General features: G+C 39.8%; 1 protein-coding gene across 2 annotated transcripts; it reads right to left on the reverse strand.

Annotated features, from left to right (window-relative positions):
* myo1ca (myosin Ic, paralog a) lies at positions 1-24,180 on the reverse strand. Of its 2 annotated transcripts, none has more exons than XM_079451239.1 (32): positions 24,048-24,180; positions 12,845-13,003; positions 11,692-11,807; positions 11,084-11,282; positions 10,914-10,994; positions 10,637-10,819; positions 10,099-10,197; positions 9,903-10,016; positions 9,331-9,402; positions 9,033-9,152; positions 8,785-8,867; positions 8,475-8,580; positions 6,717-6,797; positions 6,534-6,625; positions 6,353-6,447; positions 6,210-6,256; positions 6,057-6,137; positions 5,837-5,942; positions 5,520-5,637; positions 5,318-5,431; positions 4,871-4,947; positions 4,611-4,679; positions 4,441-4,525; positions 4,191-4,350; positions 4,023-4,106; positions 3,834-3,927; positions 3,676-3,734; positions 3,423-3,558; positions 3,168-3,238; positions 2,988-3,085; positions 2,033-2,132; positions 1-1,804 (listed from the first exon to the last, which is right to left on the reverse strand). In XM_079451239.1, the coding sequence occupies exons 2-32, from the start codon at positions 12,968-12,970 to the stop codon at positions 1,784-1,786; spliced, it is 3,087 nt and encodes a 1,028-aa protein (XP_079307365.1). In that variant the 5' UTR covers positions 12,971-13,003; positions 24,048-24,180; the 3' UTR covers positions 1-1,783. The 2 variants fall into 2 exon arrangements, with proteins under 2 accessions (XP_079307365.1, XP_079307364.1); XM_079451238.1 differs by lacking the exon at positions 24,048-24,180 and adding an exon at positions 18,453-18,759.
* Positions 24,181-24,413: the final 233 nt, after the last annotated feature.

Here is a 24,413-nt window from a genome sequence, read left to right on the forward strand (position 1 = left end):
GTAATTTTGGGATTTTTTATTAACTGAAGGTTATGTTTATACTGTATTTTAAATTGATAAGAACTTTAAACAGTACACACTTTGTTTATTTAAGAGTTCGACAAAACAAACATAAAAACAAGTTAGTCAGCCAATCTCAAAAATCAAAATTCCCCAAACACCCCACTTCCCTCCTCAGAGGGCCAGAGAGCCAATCAGAGGACAGAATGTGACTTTATATCCCCTTTCGATGTCTTTCCCCTGTACTTTCCACCTTGTGTTATTTATTATATTATTTATTTTATTTATGTATGAAATGTGTGCCGAACACATACAGTATTTATTTTCTATTGAAAGCAGTAAAATATTTTTGCCATTTTGTTATGAATATTTAATAAAATTGCTGAGAGGCAATTAAAGTGTATGTATATTTGTGTGACAAAGTTTTAAAGTATGTGTATTTGTGTGACAAAGTTTTTCCATTTCAACATTTTTTGTTTCTGAGTATGAGCACATGCTGACCAACCCGGATTACATCATGTTGCAACTGATCTGTTCCAAAACACTGGGTGTAAAAGTGGTTCTTTGGCGTTTAGAATGAATATATAAACCAATGACACAGGCCTCTATATTGTTGCAGGACATTGCATTCAATACAAACTGTTAAAAGCATAACTGTCAAAAAAGTACATATTGCACTTACAGATTGGGTGTCTACTACCTTCTGTATTTCTGTAGTTTATGACATCATTTAAAACAATATAGTATGTTTGTCATTAAGAATGAATCTATAACATACAGTATGTAGCACAGATCTAATTGGATTATTACGCAGAGAGAAAATATGACCATCAATTCATTTACAAAATCACAATTAAAATGCATCCTCAACCTTTTAAAAAGCTTTGGTATTCTAAAGAGTGATCAAAGAAAAATGCTTTTTAACCCTTTGATGCACAACATAGGTCTAAAATAACCCGACAGAGTCTTTATTTTCAATATCTTTGCAATTCCAGGAATTCCTCAAATAACTTGTTTTTGATCATCACAAATCAGTATTTCCATTTTTTCTTATTTTTTAATTAAAAATAGTTTTTCTAATGCAGAAGATGGCCCACATTCATTTCATATGTTATTTCATTCATGGCTGAGTGTTTCTTTGCTGAATATTTGAAAGCAATGTATTTCATCATTTAATATTTCAGGTATTCATTAAATATCTTGATTTTGATTTCCAGAAATAATTTTAGCCACCTTAGAATGATAAGGCTCTATCTACATTCAGAGCGGTTTTGAGATATTGAGATTAAAGATATTGCATTTCATTTGACTTCGTAGATAACTTATTTGTGTTCTTATAAAAAAGGCCAAACATTTACAAAACACAGAAAAAACATCAAAGTATAATAAATAAGTCATAGAATAAGAATATGGGAATGACCCAGTTTTGACAAAAATGGAAGCTAGAACCTTCCAAAGTGATAATTCCAATAAAATGTTCATATTGTTCACGAATCGTGGATTTCATAGATCACGGAATAATAAATGCTGATATAATTTAATTTCAAAAGATGAAACAAAAAAACACCCAGCCATGCATGAAAAAACATTTCATTTTAAATACCCACATTGTGCATTAGAAGGGGCTTCAATAGCTTATGCATCAAAGGGTTAATATACAATTGCTGATATGTGGCTTTGGTTTCAAGCATACAAAGTATTGTCTGGCTTTGTCTGGTGATTGGCTTAAGCTCTCTTCAGAAATGCTCATGATTCCTTCAGTTGGTAAACTGTCACTGGCTGATCATGAGATCTGAGGTGTGGTCTGGAAAAGAGGAACCAGATATTTCACAGTAAGGTTTACGTTAGGGTTAATAGTTTGCTTGCAAGAAAACAGCTTCACTGAATATTTAAGTCAGCATTATATTAAACCTCACTTAAATCTCCTCCAGGTTCTAAAACCAAGCCAACCAAAATGTTTTCATTGTGTTTCCTCATCGATGAGTGTGTGTGTGTGTGTGTGTGTGCATGCGTGTGTGTGTGTGGCTATTACCACAGAGAGGTGTCCATTCTTGGTTTTCACCACACGTAGTTCCTGACCGCAGGTGAAATGTATTACTCCCTCTTTTCCTCTAGCTTTTGCAAACCTGATACTAAACGGCAAGAAGTGCAAGAGTTTGAATGAATTAAAAGTATTTTAGCAATGTAATAGCTACATAATTAATAATAAAACAGTGATAATCAAAGACATGTGCATAGAAATAATACACATACTGAAAGTTTAACAACAAAATAATATAATCATGCCTGATGTTACAAGTCTTGTTAATCTATTTCAGAACATTTAAAAACACTGGACCAGAAGCACTTTCTGCTTCAGTTCTTTTAGCTTTTTTCATCATGAAGATTTTTGTTCGACATTTCGATTAAGTTCTTAATTGTCAGCTGGTTGTATTTTGTGTATTTTGTTCAAAAGGTTTGTGTCATAATAAAGAACTAAAACAGGAGGCGCTTCTGGATCATGTGTTGTTTACATCTTGCAAATTGGACTACAGACCACTAAATATACAATTAATTCAACAAATACAAGCAAATATGCAACTCTACATTTTTCAATAGACATGCAGAGAACAATAACATTTGGTTACATTCAATCTTTCTTTAATTATTGTTTCTCGGTTCTACAGAAATGAACCCTGTAGTGGATGAGAGATTGAAGAGTCAAGTTCTCTTTTAAAAGATGTGTGTGGAGAAGGACTAAAACTCTTTAAAAAAAGGTGATTCAAAAGGTTCTTTGATGCCATAGACAAACCTTTTGGTTCCATAAAGAACCTTTAACATCTGAGGTGCCTTTCTGTTTCACAAAAGGTTATTTGTGGTGATTTCTTTTTTTATCAAAAGATAAAAAGGTAAGAAATAGATGGTTCTTTAAAGAACCTTTGACTCAATGGTTCTTTGTGGAACCAAAAACTTTTCTTCACAGTGCACCCATACGCACAAACACACACCTGTCCTGACTGATGTTGACATTGTGTATCTTGTCTGCCATAATAGCCAGTTTGGTGACGGCCTCGATCACATGATCACATTGGAGCACCAGGTCACCCTGGAGGGCAAATGGCAAAAGGTCAAAGGCATAAAAACAGCACTGGGCATAAAAAACCTCCACAGTAGCCTACTGCTCTCACCTTCTGTTTGCTGTCAGCAGTGGGAACGTGCAAAACAAAGAAGCCATCACTGAGGGAACTAACAGAGATGCCTGCAAAGTAAAACAAAACAATAGAATTGGTTGTTTGATACCAATAAGAATTGAGCAGGTTAGGTACATTGGAAGAGTATGATTAGCCCACATTTCTGTAAGGTGTTGCAAATTAGTATTAAACATGAATAAGTTCTGTATTATCAAGCTACAATGGGGGTGAGCTGTATTACAGTAACATTACCCAGCAAGGTGCTGTAGTCAATGCGTTGTTTGATTTTTGCTTCCTGGACCAACACAGCAGCTGAAGTGGTCAGCAGTAGCTGACGTGGACGTGGTCGGAAACCGTGACGATCGTATTTGATGACGGTGACACCATACTGAGAATGGAACGAAAGACAACAGGAAATTTAAATTATAATATAATATATACCTTGAACGCACTTCAGGTCGCTTCGGCGTCTGACAAATGCGTAAACATAAACACAAACATTTACCTTCACTTTGTTGTCATTTCCAAGTGTCTGCAATACTTTGAGATTGATTTCCTCAGTTTCTATGAGAGCAAAGATGTCTCATTAGGTGTCTTTATTCCCTTGCATGTATGTGTGTTTCATTGTAAAGAACTCTTAATAGTTAATTTTTTAAGTGTTACCTAGCCTGGTGGTCACAAAAAGTTTGGGAACGCTTCGAGGGTAGCACTCCTTCTGACCCCTAAAGATTGCACTGGCTACCACCTTCTGTTCCAGCTACAGATAGCGAGAGATTACATAATGGTTATCTACGTATGTACAGTATGTGCTGTGTATGTCTGTGCAGATGTTCCATTAAATAAATAAAGAACCTGCTTCTTCCACTCGGAATGGATTTTCCGGCAGTAGTCATTGACGAGATTATGTAAACACAGTCTGTGAATAAGCTGAGATGCCTGTTGGGCGAGACAGAGAGACATTCTCAGATCCTACACATGACCTTTTTAAGGACATTTGTGCTGATCTATGCTTTCACATACCTCAGTGAGTGAAGGTGGAGGTCTTGGCCAGCTCTTGTCAAGCACACTTTTTGGCAGATTCCGTCTCACTTTCATCAAGAAGGAGTATCGTACGTGGTCCAGGAAGTACTCGTTGTCAGGGCAACGGGGCATGTTGCGCAAGATAAATCCTTTGATAAATCTGTGATGGGTTGAAGACACCAAATTACATGGACAAAATGATTGACACAACATTTAAACCTGTTCGCCCAGACAGACAATACACTCGTACTTGCGTATGGTGTCTGCTGCTTGTCTACGATGCTTGGCTTTCCTGCGACCTTTGACCCCTCTCCACCATGACTGGATAGCAATTACTGAACATTGAAAGAGATTGTATCACATTAAATTATAAGCAAATTTTTTGTCTTTGGGTTTGCTTTATTTGTGCTTCTGTTGTACCTGCAGATCGAATACGATGATACTTGGCCCGCTCCCTGTAGCCCCGCCAGGATTTCTGTAGAGAGATGGCTTAAACAAACAATTATAAACTTAAGTAATGTTAATATTAACACTTATACTGCACCACATGTAACCAGTCAAACTGTGTGCAAAAGATATGTTCAAAGTATTTTTAAATACATTTCTAAACCATTTTTAATGCCAATAAGTGGTAGTTAAAGAGCATACATTTTTTCTTCTTCATCATTATCGTGTCTTACCGATGGTTTGCTTCTGGGCCTCAAGTGCGTCCTCAGTCACAAACAGAGTCCTTGGGAAGCGGATAAAGATCTTGGACCTAAAGAAAGAGAAAAATATAGGAAGGGCATCTGTAGATATAGTCGAAGCAGTGGTTTCCGAACAGCTGTCCTTCAATTATCCCATTGCTAAGACAACGTGATCCTGTCGATATGCCTTATTCAACATTCGAAAGGTTAGACCCTACCTCACTGAGCATGCGGCACAACCCCTTGTCCAGGCCCTGGTAATCTCAAGGTTGGACTACTGCAATGTTCTCCTTCCTGGTCTTCTAAATGTCCATGTAAATGTTTGTGAAGTCATGAAGTCATCTAAACCTACAAATGCCTAACTACACCCTTTTCTGCTTCACCTCGACCCTCCTACACTGTACATTATATTTTCCTGCCTTTCCACATTTCCTGTCTCACCTGCCCAGTTTGTATTCCTCAGGTTTGTAGTTGAGGTATTTGACCAGAATGGCGACTCCCTCTGATAGTTTCCTTTGCCAGTTTGGCCATGTGTCCGGACACAGAGACTTATACCTGTGCAAGCCCGTACAGAGACATTAATAACCTGCTGTTAGTAATACAAAATCTCAACAGTACTTTGTTGTTTATGATAGGCACCAACCTTTCTAGGAACACTTCATAGTTTCGTCTGTATGCAAATCCTGCTCTCCTCACTCTCAGATTCTCCATCAAACCCAAATACTTCACCTGATGCCTGACCAATACTTCATCAAATTTACCTGAAGAAACAGAAAGATTGAGATAAACAACCAGTATATTCCAGTATGTGTGCTTGTTAAATCATATTTAGGCAACCTGGAAATTAATGTTGGTGTAAGAGAAGGGATTGTTTAGAAGTTTATGGGTCGATTTGACAATTTTGTAAATTGTAAAATTTTGTACAGTTATCTTCGAGTCTAACTCTAACATTTACTATACCTGGCTGTTTGGCATCATTGGGTTTTATACAACGGATGTATGATGGTTCCTTAGACATCAGAATCTCCATCAGTTTAGCCAAACTGAGCTTAAACTGTGTCGCAGCCTGAGCAAAAGACATCCAAACTTGTGTTAGTAAGATTATTCAAATAATTCAATGTAAAGTCCCATCCATGACAGTTAATCATGTTTATGTGTGTATGTTTTGAGTTCATCCAACCGTCTCTGGTCTTCTCTGGTCCATCAAGTCTTCTGAATGGAAACACTGACTCACAGTGTGATTCTTTGACTGACACATCACCTGCAATAAGATACACACAGGGTTTAGTAACACATAAACAGTCATCACTCTAACACTGTGAACACACTGTACCTCTTTTAGGTGTCTGTACAGCAGGTCATTATTTTTGTCCAGAAATCCTGAAAATAACAGAAGTCACTGCACAAGTGAACACTGCGTTGAGCACAGGAAGTATGGATGCGAGTAGACATTTCAGACAGATGTTTTCTTCTCACCATTTACATTGTAGTTGACCTCTCCAGCATAGTGAGCCAGACGAAATTCATCCCGCCCCATTGCCTTGCGGACCTTCCCATTGGCCATTTTATGACTGGAAAGTAGTAAATGATAAGTACTTTAGACAGTTATGTAAAAGTCTACATCATACAGTATGTGTGTGTGAACTAATGCTCTTACGTAACAAAATGGGCGTGGTTCCCTAGTGTGTCCTCCAGCTTCTCCAGGAACGTGATGTCACTGGCATCTCCTGGTCTAAGGCACTCCTCATCCTGAGTTAAAAACATTAGCGCATTAAGATTCATCTCAGTTCAGTTCAACTTATGACCATAAAGACTGAATATTCAGAATAGACAGACAGACCAGAATGGCAATGATGCCTTTATGTTTTTCCTCCACCAGGTCACAGATGATTTTGTTGTTGAAATATTCCACTCTCTCCCACTGAATAGAACACAGGGAATGTCAATAGGAAACCATTTACAAATGCAAAAAGTACAAATGTTCTTATGGTAACGTAAATGCATCGCGTTATGTTATTGATTTCAGGTTGTGTTCTGTAAGTGGGTGGTCCTGCCCAGCCCTCCTTCAGCAGCCAACTCTCCTGGCCAGTCCCCAGGAAGCTCTCTCTCCCTCTGCCTCCTCTTGCTTCGTCAATACCTCAGCACACCTGAAGCATGGCAGCTCCGTTGGATCGGATGAGCCTCTGGATCTCCAGCTGCCAACCACCCCTGAAATGGAGTTTCCTTTGTCTCTGCCCTCAACCCCCCAGACTCCACCTCAGACCTCCGACCCAGCGGCTATACCTCGGCTCCTACCTCCCTTGTCTTCACCGTGGCCCATCATCCCACTGGCTCGGCCTTGGTCAGTCGTCTACCATCCGCCGCCTCAGGGCTTCTATCCTCTGGCTACTCCTCGTCACTCCGCCCCTTCAGCTCTGTCAGACCCCTCCTTCCCTTCGGCTCCAACTTGATCCTCAGTCGCTCTGGCTCCACCACGGACTGCCATGTCCAAACCTATACCATCAGCTTCAACTCCGCCATGGGACCTCCTCCTGGCTGGTCTCTGGGTCCTCCTGCTCATCCTGCACTGGACTCTTTCCTGCTTTCTCCCTCCATCATCACCCCAGCCCTAGGGACCACCCCCTTCCACCTTCCCTACTGTCTACCCCTCGTCCACCGCCTGAAACCCCACCTCCTCCCCTGTTGGTTTGTTAAAGAATGAGGACGTGCCTGCGGGAGGGGGGGGGGTACTGTTACAACTCCACCGCTGTCTGCCACACCCCCCACATCAGCACCTTCTACAGGCCATTCCTGTTCCCTTTCACCTGACTTTTGAATTCACTGTTCGGCCTTTGATGTGTAAAGATGCCTTATGAGACAGTATTCATTCTCACCTGTACACACACATATTCAGATATGCAGCAGAACACTTCTCTTACACCCTATGCCTCTGTAAACATGGGTCAATGACGTATAACAACCACTTATCATGTGGTGCGACCAATAATACCAATAATTGTATTAAATTGAATATAAAATATACAAATTTGTTGTGGCTGAAATATGAATCTATGATATAGAATGCTTAAGTGAAAGATCTTTTATTTATTTATATCAATTATATGTGATTTTCAGGAAAAAATTATGTTAATTTAAGAAATGAAATGAATACATTTTAAGATAAATCACATTCGCAGCACATCACTTTTTTATGGCTATGGTCAATTCATAGATAAAAAACAATAAAATGACTTAGTTTATACATTTATTCTTAAGTTAAATGATGTGTACACAACATTCTTAATGTTTCAATAATTCCAATATATCTTAATATTTATTTGTATTTTAAAACTGGCATGTCGAAAATTTTTATTATTATTAATAATATGTTATGACCCACAAACACAACACAAGTAGACTATTTTATCGCAGTTTCTGTCTTTCCCTCATTCGAAAAGGTCTTTTTTATAAAAAATTATAAGATAAAAAAAGAAAAATTTTATAATTAAAAAACAATAATAACCATGATTATGTGACAGGATTAAAGTGCAACATTCTCAGATACACTATTTCTCTCACTCATACACACGGTTTTATTATTTTCCTGCCACAAACTCACCACGATCCCTTCAGCCTCATATTCCTCCTGTTCACCCTTCAGTGTGAGCTCAATAAACAGCTGCTGAAGCTTCTCATTGCAGTAGTTAATACAGAACTGCTCAAAACTACAGACGGAAAGACAGAAATACCTTTATCAATGTGTCGTCTTCCATTCTCATGTCTGCATGTTTTATTTTTACTTTAAATGTTATAATTTATATAATCAACTGTTTATAATCCTGTGCATAACTAATTGAAATTACCTGTATTAATGAATAATTACTTCAGCTGCAAACTTGTCAATAAAAGAAGCAGTAAATCAAACAAACCTGTTATGTTGAAAGACTTCAAATCCATATATGTCTAGCAAACCAATAACAGAAGAACATTTGCTAGAGTAGTGGACTTCATCCTGAGGAACACACACATAAAAACATCATACAATCACACCACTAGAGGGCACAACAAAATCAAAAAAGCAAACTAAGCTCCTGTTCATAACGCACAGATGATATTTAAAACAACAATTTAAGCAAAGTAAATGTATAAGTTTTAATAAAATAATGCAAGAACACACCTTAAAGGCCAACGACTGGTTTAACTTTTGGACAAGCCAGGTAAAGGCACGACCATATATGGCTTTGGCCAATGAGTCTCGAGCAGAGAGCGCCTGTTCTAAACTCAAGGGACTGATCATCTGAAATAAAGACACAGATGAGGAATTAACTGCACGCATCTTTGTTTTATGTTGTTTGTAAACAATCAGTGTGTTTAATGGACTGAATGCATGTGGATTGAGAAAACCACGAAGGTGATGAATGTAAATGATGGAGACTGAAGACAAGGCACGGAGAGATACGCTTTTATGGTATTACCTCCTCTCCTTTGGCAACAATTTTCTTATGAGTAAGAGCTTCTTTCAGAACTGACCCGTCCACACCCAGCAGCTGTTGGTTAAAACAAAATAATCATAACCCATGATTAATTCTGAAATAGGTATCTGTGACAAAGGCCCAACATAACAGCCTGATACCCAGATAAGATCCTATTAATCAAGACTCGTCCTGATCAACCTCAGAACAGTTGGTTTGTCAACCAACAAAACTGACACAAATGAGACTGGAATGAAACTGTATAAAGTTGAGACAGTCTCAGACAGGACATTACCTCACTTCAGTTGACCTGTTTTGACATCACCCCGCGTTTAACTGTTTTGAGTTAAGCATTAATGAGTTGGAGTAAAAAAAGCAGCAACACTACTAACTACATTTCTGAGTTAATATACCAACGCTACACTGAACATACTATAGCTATACAATGTTTTACAATAAACAAACTGCACATTTTGTACATTTATGTAAATTATACATTTAGTTCCTATTTACAGTAGTATCTCAAAGACTGATAAACACGAATTGAGCATGTTAATTTTGAGTGCTTGACTCACTTGGGACAGATATCTCAGCTGAGGTTCAGTTGTGATGTGTGTCTCCCCCTCCTCATCCTCCCCAAACTGTGTGTTACCCAGGTGTAAAACACTGGCCACAATCTCCATCAGCCCCTGAAAGAAGAGGGGCTTTGTAAGTTAATATAGCATTTTAATACAAGATATGTAGCTATGAATGAGTAAGGTGTGTATGCACCTGTATCTCCTCTTCATTAAAACCAATGATGGTGAATGCATTGCTCACAACTTTCCAGCCATTCTTATCACTGATGGAGCTCACACGTGGACAGTTACCCTGACAGAGAGAGAATGTCTGTTACATACATACATTTTATTTCCAATTATATGGGGGTAGTTGTGGTAGTGCTACAACAAAATATTTGTTCATATTGTTCATATTTTAATGTACACACTAGGGTTGCACTAGTCGACATTAATGCTCTGACGCAACCTTTAAAGCTTCAAGAGGAGGGATTGTGTATTTGCAGTGAATTTGTATTTGGATACTATATATGTAGAGGCTAGTTTTCTGGAGTTCCGCCAGTCTTACTGCCAACACCCATCAAATCTCGTTGCAAAACATTTATTCCCTCGCTCTTATTAATAATGACGTCATCGACTAGTCCACATTGACGTGACTTTTATCATATAATAGTTGACTTCAAAAAATATGAGGTCGTTTCAACCCCTGTACACACACACCACACACACATACCTTAAATATAAACATTCACCTTAACTAGGTAATGATAATGTTGGGGGTTGGTTTTCTCTAACCCCAGTCTCTTCAAAAGATGGTCATCTCCACCCTCCAGTAGCTGATAGAAGATGTGAAAGTTTCTCTCTCCGTGGTTCTGGTGTGCCACGCGAGACTTCTCTAACAGATAGTTGAGGATGTGACCTCCTATTGGAGCCCCCTTTGCAAAGCAAAGAAAAACATATATAGATGTTTCCAGTCACAGTGAAAAGCAGACTCGGGTGATTATTGTAAACTCAGAAGATCAAATGTACCTTATAGTCAAACTGAATGTCCATGTATTTTCCAAAGCGACTTGAATTGTCATTCCGAAGAGTTTTAGCATTCCCAAAAGCCTGTGTAACAAAAGGAGAGGGAAAATGACCATGGTGTGCGTAAGAAGCCTTGCTGTGTTTTGGAGTGCTTTGCGTATGTGTGTGTATACCTCCAGAACAGGGTTGGACTGTAACAGTCTCTCTCTAATAGTGTGTGTGTTGTTGCGAGTGGGACAGATGTGTGTATAATACTGAAGAATTTTCTTGGAGGCTTCAGTCTTTCCAGCGCCACTCTCTCCTGAGATCAGAATACACTGATCTCTCCTCGCAGTGCGCAAGGCACGGTATGAATTATCGGCCAGGGCAAAACTGAAGTCACACAGACACAAAAACACAGATGTAACGAAGGCAGATCACTTCTTATTACGCAGCTATGCATAATGAACACTTAAGATTTCAATTAAAAAAAAAATCACATTTTTTTTATTCATATAAAAACATTTATTTTTTAAGTTGCTATGAAGACTTAAGATTGTGTTGTCAGCCATATAACTCATTCCTGTAATGGGCTTGGAACAGAACAGGGTGTGCGGAAGGATTTTAAAATGAGTGTATACTGTAAGTGTGTGTGTGTGTGAGTGTGTGTAATTGGAAAGTTGTGTGCATGGTCCAGTGTCCGGAATCTCCAGGAAAGTGAGTCACACTAGGAGAATTGGCGGAATGTTCTCACGGATTCTCATGCCTGTGACACACATAAACACACACACTTATCACTCACATGTGAGGTGAGATCTCATAGAAATTGACTCCTCTGTGCCGCTCCATGTTCTGTTTGGAGTAAATCTCCAGTTCTCTGTAAGGATTCACTGACACCAGCACTGACCCAATATATGTCTAATAGAAAGAGAGAAATAGAAAGGCGGCAAAGAAACAGACCAGAATGACTGTGTTAAAAGATTGTGGGATCAGAAAATAGGAGTCATGATCCTGCCTCGCCTCGATCGTTACAGTAGTTGTTTTGGTACGCCATGTGCTCTCCGGTCTGTGTCTCTGTCCCCGCCCTCTCGTTTCCTCATTAATTATCTTGTAATGGTTTCATGCCCCTCACCTGTTCCCACTTGATTTTATCCCTTATGTAATGCCCTTGTGTTTTCTGTCTTGTGCTGCTCATTTTGCTTTGTTCCAGTGTGACAGACGTTCTGGGGATATATCATGCAAAGTCAAGTGTTATCAAGTCTATTCAAGTCTATGTCAAGAATTATTTATAGTCAAGTCTAGTAAGTTTATCGTTTCTTGTTATCATTATCTCCTTTAAATTTTTGTTGCACCCCCTTGTGGGTTTTTGCTTTGTTTTTATTAAAGCCATTGTTTTCCCACCACCTTCTATCTGTGCCTGGGTTCCCTGTCTGTGCGACTCATGACAATAGGGGTATGTATATAGACTGTTTCAGTGGCCATAACATAAACATACGTCATGTGGCCCAAACCTAACTTCCGGTAGACATCAGAAAATAATCAATAAATGTTGAGTAGTTTTAATGTAATTTGATACAATTAATATACAATGAAATAGTGATATAAATTAAATATAAAATAAAATGCTATATTTTAATCGAACACAGACTGGAAATTAACAACCAGTTCACAACATCAAATAACATTTAGATCCCAGCTCAAAGTTTTGGGGTTAAATGGTTAAAATAAACAGACAAACACTGACAGTGTTTCAATGTCTCAGTGTGTCTGTATTTGCACTGATGTCAATATTTGCCTCACCTTCCATCCACATTCATTTTAAATCTATGCAGTATACTCTTAATAGAGTCTAGTTATGTCTTTTATACCATAGGTATGAGAAACATCTCAAATCAATCCTTGAATAAAACATAACACTTCTTTGGTAAAGTGCTGTGCATGTGTAAATGTCTTACATATATGAGGCCTTCTCTGTACCGTCTCCGCAGATTTTCAATAAATGCGGCTTCGCTGTTGGGGTTCTCCAAGAGCAGAAAGTCTTGGACACCCACTCGATCTCTTGCTGAGAGAGCACTCTCCATCACTAACCTCACACCACCGTCTACACCAGTCTCCTAAAGATGGATAGAAACAAAGAGTGACAAAAAACAAAAAACACACACAGCATTGCCACATTACAGCAACTGAGAGTGTGTATTTCTGTACAAGCAGGCCCACATCTAATCTACATTTACAAAACCGACATTTTGGTCGATTTTCACTCTATTGGAATGTCTATTATTCAACATACAAACCCCAACATAAGGCTTTTATTAAAAAAAACAAATAGAAAGTTTTTGTGAAGCATTTGAATACATTCTTCTTCATAGAGTCACCTCAAACCACTGAAAAAAGTACATATGGACCTGCTTACAAGTAAACAATCAACACTATAATCAACAAAAGACAAACAACACATACACAGTATACTGTACGTGCCAAACACTAAGAACGGATGCTTTGGAATAACTTGGGACTGGTTTCCTGACACGCACACACACACACCGTTTTTCAGGGTAAGACGTGTTGGAACTGTATGATCAGCAAATGGCCCCTCCCTGTGAATCCAGTGGAAAGTCTGACAAGGTGAGATTTAGGAAGTGGGTTTTTGGAATTGGTTCAGATAGAGAATGTGTGTGTGCTTGAGAAAAGGAGGCAGGAAGGTCACCTGTGGAAGCTCATGCTAAAACAATAATCTTGTGTGTGTGTGTGTGTGTTCACTTTCCTTGGCTCTGCTCCACTGTTGTTTCATAGATTATTTTCCAATTTTCCTTAAATGCCCAAAACTATTTTAACCCCCCCCCCCACACACATGCACATTCAGATCTGGAAAGATTGCCATTCTTAATCTATTGTTCTTTTAGCCCTGTGTGTGAATACACAAACAAGCTCCCGTAACAGATCTGTATCTGTTCCTAAAATAAATTATTGTTTTCTTTCGAATATCTTCTGCACTCAAAATAAAACCTCAACAAATAAAAACTTGCAAGATTTACAAAACCAATTGTTTTACCCTGAAGAACTATTTGGGATGCTTTAAAGGCGCAGTTTTTGATTTACAGCGGCCACTAGCGTTGTATTATAGATTTGCAACCAATCTCTCAGTCCAAACACGACGGTGTCCATCACAGTAGAAAAAGATGTCGTCGGCTGCGACAACGCGTCTTCTCATGTTGACACAGGGAAGAGATGATGGGAGCATTAGTAAGACTGTAGAAAGAGTGATGTCTTATTTATTACATAAAATAGAGGGTATGTGGATAAAAAGTGTAAAAAGAAAGATAAAAGTCAGGCGGAGCTAGGACCTGTGTTAATATTTTATAGACTTTCAAGCAGAGATAAGTTAGGACCCATTTTAGCAGATATACTCATAGATATCTATGGAGATACTTTCCAGCAGAGAGACGTTGAAGAGAAAGATCGTCTAAAAATCAGCCCCAGAGAGGTTGCTTTGATTCGGATCAGCATGTGAGTAACTTTGGTTCCCCTTCAGTCGGTCTCTTGACGTTGTGAGAGACTGACTGGGGTTTGATCTTGAGAACCTATCATCTCTGAAATAAGTAATAAAACGCCAATGGGCTTGGCAAATGGCGCGTGCAAGGTTATTCACTTATCCTTTGTTCTTCGGAACCTGCGTGGCACATGTTGTCAAGGGAATCGTCTCTGAGACTCACTTCAATCTGCTGGATTTAGGAAGCAGAGCAGCAGACTTCTCCCTTCTGAGCGGACTTCCCCTGGGCGTTTCGGCAGCGAGCTGCAGACCTTTCTCACGGCTGTTTTCACAGCCTCCGCTGTTTCCTTGGGTGTGACGGACTCATCCCTGGGTCAGACGGTCATGAGACCGGCATCACATGCTTGGCAAGTATGCTGGGGAGGGTTTTGTTGCCCTAGCATGTTCTGAGAACATGACGATCTAGGTGTTGCGGTCACGGCCGGCAATATTAGGTTGAATGTTGCCGCCACCCCGTCTGCCTCCCAGGCAAGTTCGACTGCCGCTTCCGCAAAGCAGTGGGGGTGATTTGGGGGTATTCTATGGATGTTGCTCCATCAGCTTTGGCTCACGGACCACCCATACCCCAACATGCTCACCTAACTCGTCCCCAATGGGCGGCGGTAGACCGTCCCATAGCGGGCAGACCTTAAAGGGGGTGTGAGGAATATCTTTCTGTCATTGCATCAGACAGCTACCTTCAGGCATCAGATGCGGAGGATCTCCCTGAGCTCTTGCCTCCGGGCGGTCGAACACAAGATGAGACTAACGCTGAGATGTTAGCCATGCTTGCCCGGGAAGCCAAGGCAATGGGTTCCAGGGCGTTACACGCGCCCTCCCTGAGACGGTCGCGGCTGCACTAGAGGTTTTGGGGGCGGTTTCAACTCAAGATGAGACTGACGCTGAGATGTTAGCCATGCTTGCCAGGGCAGCCACGTGCCTTGGGTTGCATGGCGTTACACGCGCCCTACCTGAGACGCTTGTGGCTGCCACCTGGGGGGGTCGACCTGGGCTTTCGTCCAAGGCTTGTAGGCTCTTTCCAGCACTCGGTCCTCCAGGTTTTTCAGGCTAAAACCCTGAGGGACTTGGATGATGGGAGGTCTGACCCAACTCGCATGAGCAAGTTACGCACTGCCACTGACCTTGCGGTCCTTGCAGTCGATGTCCACTACGGTGGTCCAAGAGGGTATCTGTGTTTAAACTTGCGGAGATGGGTGACACCCAGGAGGCCCGTCTCCTGAATGCGCCCATCTCGCAAGCTGGGCAGTTTGGTGGAACTGCGGAGGACGGCTGTTTTCTGCGGTTCAGAAGCAGACGAAGGCTATCGTGCCTGCAGCGCCCTTAGGTTGTCATGGTCCTGAGCGCTTCCCAGCAGTCCTGCCCCCCGCAGCGGCTCCTCAGGTTTTGGGGCCCTCCAAGAGGATGGCCCACCCGAGTCGCAGACCCTTGCAGGGAAGGCATTTGTTCCCCATCGGTCTAAGCGGCCTTGACTGGACGAACCGGGGGAAACTACATCGGGCCCAACATCAGCCTTACCAACGCTGGGGCGGAGAGGGAAGCTGCCTGCTGCGTTACCATCAAGTTCAGGCTCTTTTCGGGGCCCGGCGCCCACATTCTCACAAAGAGCAAGTTTCCCCTGGGTTTTCCTCCACAGCACTCTCGTCCCGACGGTGTCTGGGATGGACCGAGCTGCCGACCGCAATCTCCACCGGACGTTGCGTCTGGCAGCCGAAAGCAGGTAAGTCAACAGAGCTCGTCCCTCTGGTCCCGCTGTCGCGGTTCTTGGGTGCTTGGTAACCGAGACAGGACGATCCGTTTCGGTTACGCGATCCAGTTCGCCAGGCACCCGCCCAAGGGTCGGGGCATTGGTGCCCTGTGCTTCGGGAAGAGGTTGCGAAGGGTGTGGTCGAACCTGTCCCTTCAACCGAGATGTCGACCAGGCTTTACAGCCTTTACTTCATCGTGGCCAACAAGGGGGGGGGGGCTGCACCCCATCTTTGGGCTGCTACTCCTGAACAAGCACCTGCACAAGCTGCCGTTCAGGGTGGTGACGCAGAGGCACATCCTGGGATCAGTTTGTCACCAGGATTGGTTTGTCGAGATACCGACTGAAGGTGTGAAGCTGTAACATCAAACACTTGCAGTGTGGAGAACATTGATAATAGTGGGGGTGAACAGTGTACAGGGTAGACATCGTTGCCCAATGCATTCCAGTGTCTCAAACCATCACTGACAGTATTAAAAGATACAACTCAGCAAACTTAACATACAAAGTGGAATACACAAATTCTGTCTGGTTGATTTACTATCAACTGCCTCGAACAAAGCCTTGTCTTTTTTTTTCAAAGACACAATGAATCAGGGAAAATCCAGCAACAACTCATTGTAGCAACCATGTAACTTACATCTTTGTTTCCTGGCAGACTTGACCCGTGCACACTGTAGGAACAGCAGATTTTGGCAGCACCTAGCTAACTTACAAGTAAAACAGATACTCTCCATTTAGCTTCTGTGGCAAATCGCATTGATAAACATGGACTAAAACTGGTAGTATATATTAAAATGAAAAATAAATGTTAACAACAGAATAAATATACCAAGTTGCTGCATCTTTAAGAGTGAATATTATAATGTCCTTAAATTCACATTCCATGCATTTTGTAATGTTGCTGTGTGTGAATGTCTGCCAAATTGTAAAGCCGAAAGTGAACGAATACCAAAGTTATTGGCTAGGGAAAAGAGCAGTCGACTCTGAATCACACCAATGAGCTGTCTGTCGTTCTAATTTCAGTCCGTGTCGGATTTGGCAACTCCGTGTAATTGCCCGCCTACGTTCCATTTGCGACATTGCATGCGTTAGACCAACCACAGCAGACTAGACCATCTGACCAATCAGATCAGAGTAGATTAGATTAGAGTGGATAAGACAGACGAATCATTTGAGAGTCGGTGAAGAAGTAAGGTAATAATAACTGCCTTTTATTAGAAAATGAAAGTGTTTGTAAACTGTGTATGTACGTAAACTTGTTGTTATTTACTCTTCAAACAACTACAATGGGAGTAAGTCAACACTCAGTTCATTTACATTTTAAAGATGTTAAGTCAGAAGATACAGAGATAATGTCTAACACAATGCTGAACTGTAGTTTAAACTACATGCAGTTGGTTATTTACGTTGTTGAGGATGTGCATTTTAAGTATAAAATTTAATGTGTGTTTTTATATATGTTCATTTCCATCCCTCTATATATCACACCTTCCTATCACCAGTGGTCAGCTGCCGTGCTATTGACAAACATCTCAAACATGTCTCTTGGAGTGATTTAAGGAAAAGTCTGTAGATTTGTTATTATTTTACAATAAGCAACATTTCAAGCAGAATTCTCAGTTATTGTAATGAAGAACTATAAACTCTTGACAAGCAGATGCTGTAATAAAAAATGTGTCAGTGTCACTGTCTACAATGAATCAGATTTCCTTTGAAGTTTTAAAATAGTCAGAACTACTGACTTTCTAATACTAAAGGTCCAGTGTGTGTAATGTCGCAGCTTCCAGCAATGAGGTTGAGAATTGCAACCAACGCCTCATTCCACTGCTCACCCAGTGGACACAGAAAACATGGGTACTATAGCCCCTGCGGGATTGTAACACAGCTTTTCTGTATAATTTGGCACTGAGCCGTTTCCATTTTTTTTAAGTTTATAAGTCAACCGTTCTTCCATATAAGGGCCGCTTCTCTGCACTGAAGCCCTTATGAGTGCACCCTGGCTAATACACAAAGCCCGGTCTCCATTTGGAAGAGATATTGTGCAGTGTGTCATCATAGCTACCCATGATAGGCTATGTATACAAGAGTGGCAAACCATCAGTTATTTCAACAAAATTCAACCTCTGTACTCACTAAATTAGAAAACATGTCTGTAAATACACTGGCTGGTGTTATGAACTGAAACGTTGCTGTGTGAAGAAGGCAAGCAAAAAACATTCGCGAACACACCCACATAGACAGATGTGGTAAAAACAAGAAATCTTACCCTGTGGCGATACTTCATTCTTCCTTCTCACTTTTCTCTCTCTCTTTCTCTTTTTAAGGGAATCCCTTTCTCTTCACTATTAATCTTCAGGGTGTGTCCGCAAAATCAGTGAATGCCTGTCTGTGTGAACATCTTATCACATGCAGGTCTTTCCTCTCGGTTCAGCAGCCAACAAACACAAACCAAACTGTGCCCTCTCGTACACTTCAACAACTTATACACGCTCCCTTAACATGCTTCGGGATTGCCCACTAACCCATCTCTACTCTAATACTCACACAAACGTACGAGTTCTCTTCTTCTTTCTAAGAAGAGAACACTTTGATGACAATCTCCCATACCCAAAGCTCCACCCACAGCTGTTCGGTCTGAAGAGCGCTTTAAAAACTTTATAAACACTTTAATCTCTATCTCTATCTCTCTCTATCTCGTTTCTCTTTCCTGTTATTAATCTCTTTTGTTTTGTTCTGTATGTCAATGTCTGACTCTTTCTCTCTTTTCAATCTGATCCTCTCTCTCAATTTCTCTTGATCTCGTTTCTCTTTCCTGTTATTAATCTCTTTTGATTCGTTCTGTATGTCAATGTCTAACTCGTTCTCTCTTTTCAATATGATCCCTTAGTTTCTTTTTCCGCTATCTTTCTTTCCCTTTCCCTCTGCACATAGAAAAAAAGACAGGACTGAGTCATTCTTCTAAAAAAGAAGAAAAACGCTTGCAGGTTTTTGGCTTTTAAAGAAGCTAAACTGTTTAAGACACAATTACACAGAGAGAAACAGGAGAAAGATCTTCTAATTGCTACAGTATGAGAGGCTTTAGGCTATTAAAATGCCTAAACAAATGTCACATGATTCAGCCTCAGAACATATCATTTGTTCCTTTTCATTCCTTCTCTCTCTCTTCACTCCCTCCCTCTTTTGCTCATCCGCTCATGCACATTAGGAATGAATGATCGGCGAACGGCTGTCAGATGCATTAATGTCACACGTCAGCAAAATTATTTCGGTATATGTTTCTCTCAAAACAGTTAAAATACAGTGAAATGCAAAAACAATCCGAAATCTTTCAAAACCTCATATATGCAAATTAACTTTCAATTTAATGTGGGGAGTGAAAAACGCAAAACATGGATTGACTAGAGTATCTAGATTTGAACTTTTGGCCATTGAGGCCATTTCCCACTCAATGGTGATACAACAATACAACATACTCCTGGTTGTGTGATACTGCTTAAATATATGAACAAAACCAGAATAAGCGAGGTTTTAAAACGTTCAGTCTCTTCTCATCTGAGCCATATGCTTCAGTTCAACTAGTTGCTTTGCGCCAAGTCGTATAATAAGAAACAGTTGGTGAACTTGTGTGGAGTAGGCGTGATGTGTAATACTATCATTAATCATATTTATAGGGCTCGTGGAAGGCAGGAGGAAGATAGGAAGATGAGAGTTTCATCGGTCCAGCATGCCACTCATCGTAAGAATACAAAAAGATGTGCATAAAAAACATGAAACTGCACACAGATACCTACAGTACGAGGTGCATGTAAACTGTAAACTGAAGAACTGAATAAATAATTCACAACATCAGACATCAGCAAACACAGAGCATTGATGGACGTGGTCACCATGGAAGCAGACAACAGACATGCACAAACACACCCACGTGCATCTAGTACATAATTAATCCAGTGATGAACACATGATAAAGACACAAACAAACTCATGTCAAGCCCCTTCAGGCCCATGTCCTTTACAAAGTCACACGTTAATAAACAGTCTTCAATGTTGCAGTCTCATTTGACTCGAAATGAACAATCGGGTCTTTCACTGACAAGCAAACAAGCACATAATAGAATCCGTACAAAAATATATGCACAAACATCCTGTACAAGCTGTAGTGTTTCCCACTTTATTTACATCAGCTGTGTCCCACATGACATAGGCCTATGCACTTAAACATGCACTTTGCACTAAAGAATGTAATGTATGAATTTTAGAGGGGTAGTATCATCCCAAAAGGAAGTTTCCCAGACGAGCCCAAATGACATCAATCGCAAGGCACAATGCGTGTGAATAAAAATATATTTGTGATATGTACATTTAATTATTTTCTAATTAATGCAATTTTCATCTGTTTTGCCCAGCATTACTTTAGTCATCATCAGATTGAAGCTTTATCACTCTGCAGGAGAGATTTGCTCGAGCAGCGTCTAATAGTCCCGCCTCCCTGCCGCTACGTAGCCAAAACTGCGACTGTTTAGTGCATGAAGTGGCCACAGTTCCACTCTTCATATTTTTGGTTGAAAAAGTGTATCATCCAGGTACTTAAAGTGCACTTCTTTTTTAAGAATTCTCAATGTGAACGCACTACAAAATGGCGGAGCATAATGCATAGGTGCGCGAATTGGGACTCACCTATCACATCTGTATTTATTCTTTGCTGACTCTCCAAAAAACAGACTTTACTAACATTTTCTGGACCATAATATTAAAATGCAGAAAGACACATAAGCACATTTCTGTCACATCACACATTTCAAACCTGGTCTACTTGAAAGCATCTTTGAATGGAAACTGCATCTTTATCTTTGCTATGGGTATATTTTTTTTAATAATGTCTCAAAAGCCTAAAATGCAAAGAAATTAATTTAGCAAAGCACATGACCAAAGGTATTCGAAAAGTCTGACTGTAAATTTGAGATTATTAACACTTTTGGGGTTAAATAAACTATTGTTTTTATCTGTGTTAAAGTAAACTGAAATATTGATGGATTAGGGTTTTGAAAAAATAAATCCCACAGATCCCTTGACAAATGTCCATCCTCTAAAGTTGTATTAATGTTATTATAAAAAATAACTGTAACAAATCACAATAAAGGATCTTAACATGCAAGAGAACTTCAACTGGAGAAGAATAGTTCATTCTTCTGCTGTAACTGACTCATAATGAATGTGAGGTATTAGGCTGTTGTAATATAAACAAATATTAGACTATTGCCCTAAAAGGTTCCTTGCTTTGAGAGTTTTATGGAGAAAAGTACGCTGCATTCCACTCTGTCTTAAAATGAGACTGCTTGACAGATAGTTTACTTTGTCCCCAGAATAGGCTAAATGGGAAGGAATACAACAAATATTCTGTTGCATAGTGTTGCAAAAGTGCTACATTCTTTAAAACTGCACAATGTTGATGGCATAACATGCTTTCTCTAAAAACAAATCAGATGTTGATGGCATAACATGCTTTCCCTAAAAAGATTTATAAAAAAAGACTTCCCATGTAATTCTGGTTAAAAGTTGCATTGCATATAGCCATTTAAATTTCAGTTTAATGTTATGGAGGAGACAATAGGTCACTATTTGTATAACTGGCGAATAAATTTCGAATATGGCACTAAAGTGAACATACACATTGCAGACTGCAAAAGGGGTAGGGGCAACACCAAGTATAGGGCAAGTTGCCCCACCCATTACTTCTCATTGGCTCAACCATCTTTCGTACATATAACAGGAACTGTGGTTGTAAGTAGGGCTGCTCGATTATAACAAAAATCATAATCCCGATTATTTTGGCCAATATTGATATCCCGATTATTTAACACGTTTATTCTATTCATTTACCTTTAAAACAACATTGGAAATAAAAAACTTGGCTTTTAAACTGAATTTAACTGAAAAATAAAGGTAATGAAATAGCACTGCTGAACCACTCAGGGTGTCACACATATATGTAAAAATGATGGATATTTTTGAAATTAATAATTTGATCAAATTAATTTCTTTTATAGTTTCTTATTCACATTATTTCTTATTTATTTTCTTTTAAGCCAACTATTCAAGAATAAAAAAAGTTTTTTAAGGCAATTTGCCATGTTTAGTTGTAGATTTATATCTAGTTGTCTCTGGGCTTTGTAAAGCTTAACAGCACAGCTTCTGTATAGGGAGTCGAGGAGATGACATATTTTTGTATGCAAATCCCGGAAGCGAGTTAGCATTTTAGGACTTCCGGTTCCAACGCTCCGGTCTATGGGTGTTTTCAATGGGTTTTTGGTAAATTGCCCGAAATAAGGTCTGTGGTAAAAAAAACTAAATATTTTCACGTATTATTCTATGACATAAAACACACCAACTATAACCTGCTTGTGATTTTTAAAGCCTTATTGTGTCTTAAAAATGGTGGTTGCTAACAAGCTGCATAAATCGACTACTTCCTTTGGCGGGGACATTAGACGTCCCATATAAAGCTCACAAAAAAAAATGCATAGGCGTTCGGTTGAGGGAACCAGCGAAGCACTTATTTCCAGATTAGCCTACAAAAATACATCACCTCTGAGCCTCTCCATTTTAGAGAATGACTCATTTTCGCCTACTTTACAGTATGGAAGTAGCCGATTTTGGACGCACAGTTAGTCTTTTGAGATTTAGCATTGTGTTTTACACAATACTCTGACTGGTGTCAATTCTGCACAACAAATTTGTCTGAATTTGTAAAAGAATATAACTCTATCTAGCAGAAACTCTGTCTTTAAAGACTATTCATGCAATTGGGTACTTCTACATTTGCTCCAGCAGAATAAGGTCATCAAGTTGTCAGATGCTTTCGGCATTTCTGCAGCCAGGTCCTTCTCAACAGACTTGCTCAACAAAATATGCAATTTCTTTCAACACAGCTACATTTAACAGAAGAAATTGGTCCTAATGTCATTTTTGCTCAGGGCTGTTAAACTCCCATTCAGAGATGCTTTCAGCTGTTACCAGGATAAGAGTCACACAAAGACTGTCAAATTGCCACACCTGAAAAATTGCCACACCTACCGTGTCCATTGTGACAATCGTCAATGCTTTCTGAATATTTTGGGAATAAAACAGATTATAAATCTTAAAATAACAGCTGTGAATGAAATAGAAAAAGACGTAGAATGAGGAAGAGACAGAGTCAAGGGCGCATAGGTGTTTACATAATCACTGAAGCTTAGTTTGGCCTACAAACACCTGCAACAAAGGTCAAACATTTAAAGTTTGAAACAGACACAAAGATTCGACAAAACTATTAGATACAAATGTCTAGTTCTAATGGTAATGAAGCATCAAAACTAAAATCTACTTTCTGTTAAAAGGATATGTTACAATATGTTACACACCTTACAAGTGTGTTTTAATAAATAAGCATCTTAACGGCTTTCAAATGTTGTCACTTTTACCTCTACAGTGAATTTGAGGTACGGTTTGATGTAGGCTAACTGAGACCATTAAATCTTAAAGTGTAATCCACACCTCAAAATGTTTAGGGTTGTGTTTAAACCCCAACAAATGACTGCTGTACACGCGACTCGATCGTGTTTCGTGAAACATAACCTAACTAGTAGCCTAATAATTAAATGGCTTTAACAGGTGCAATTACTCTCGGCTTAACCACCACTGCCACAAGAATAGAAATGAGGAAAAAGCTAACGGACGCAATGAGGTGTTAAAAATGACAGCCTTCACAATCGCAAATTATAGTTTCCTCAAATTTGTAATGGTTACATATTATTAAGGCAAATTACTCGTAAACGTTCTAGAAATATTACTATGAGTTATAATTCGAAGATGTTTATCTCACCTCTCTGTAGGTTTCAGGACCAAGTGTCAGAAGTGATGGCGGCACAACAGACTGCAGTCCACCTGAAGGTCACTGTCGCGCTGCGCACTTCTCTTGCCCGGAGTGTTACGCTCCGCTTCGCTTCAATGATGCTTTACGGGCATCACATATCATTCCTGTGGACAGGTGTATGGAGCACTGACAACCTGTTACGGCAACGCGTTAACGTTATATGAACTTAAAAAAAGACGAAGAGGAACAATTTACGTGTGACTTACTGAACAATTAGTAAGAACACGATTTGCATGGTAGTATCTTGTCGACCTTAAAGACAAGCAAAAGTTAGGCAGCTGGGAGTTGTTGTTGAGTTCCGATTCCTGCTAAAAC

Source organism: Barbatula barbatula (assembly GCF_947034865.1).
Source record: "Barbatula barbatula genome assembly, chromosome: 2".
Classification (NCBI taxonomy): Eukaryota; Metazoa; Chordata; class Actinopteri; order Cypriniformes; family Nemacheilidae; genus Barbatula; species Barbatula barbatula.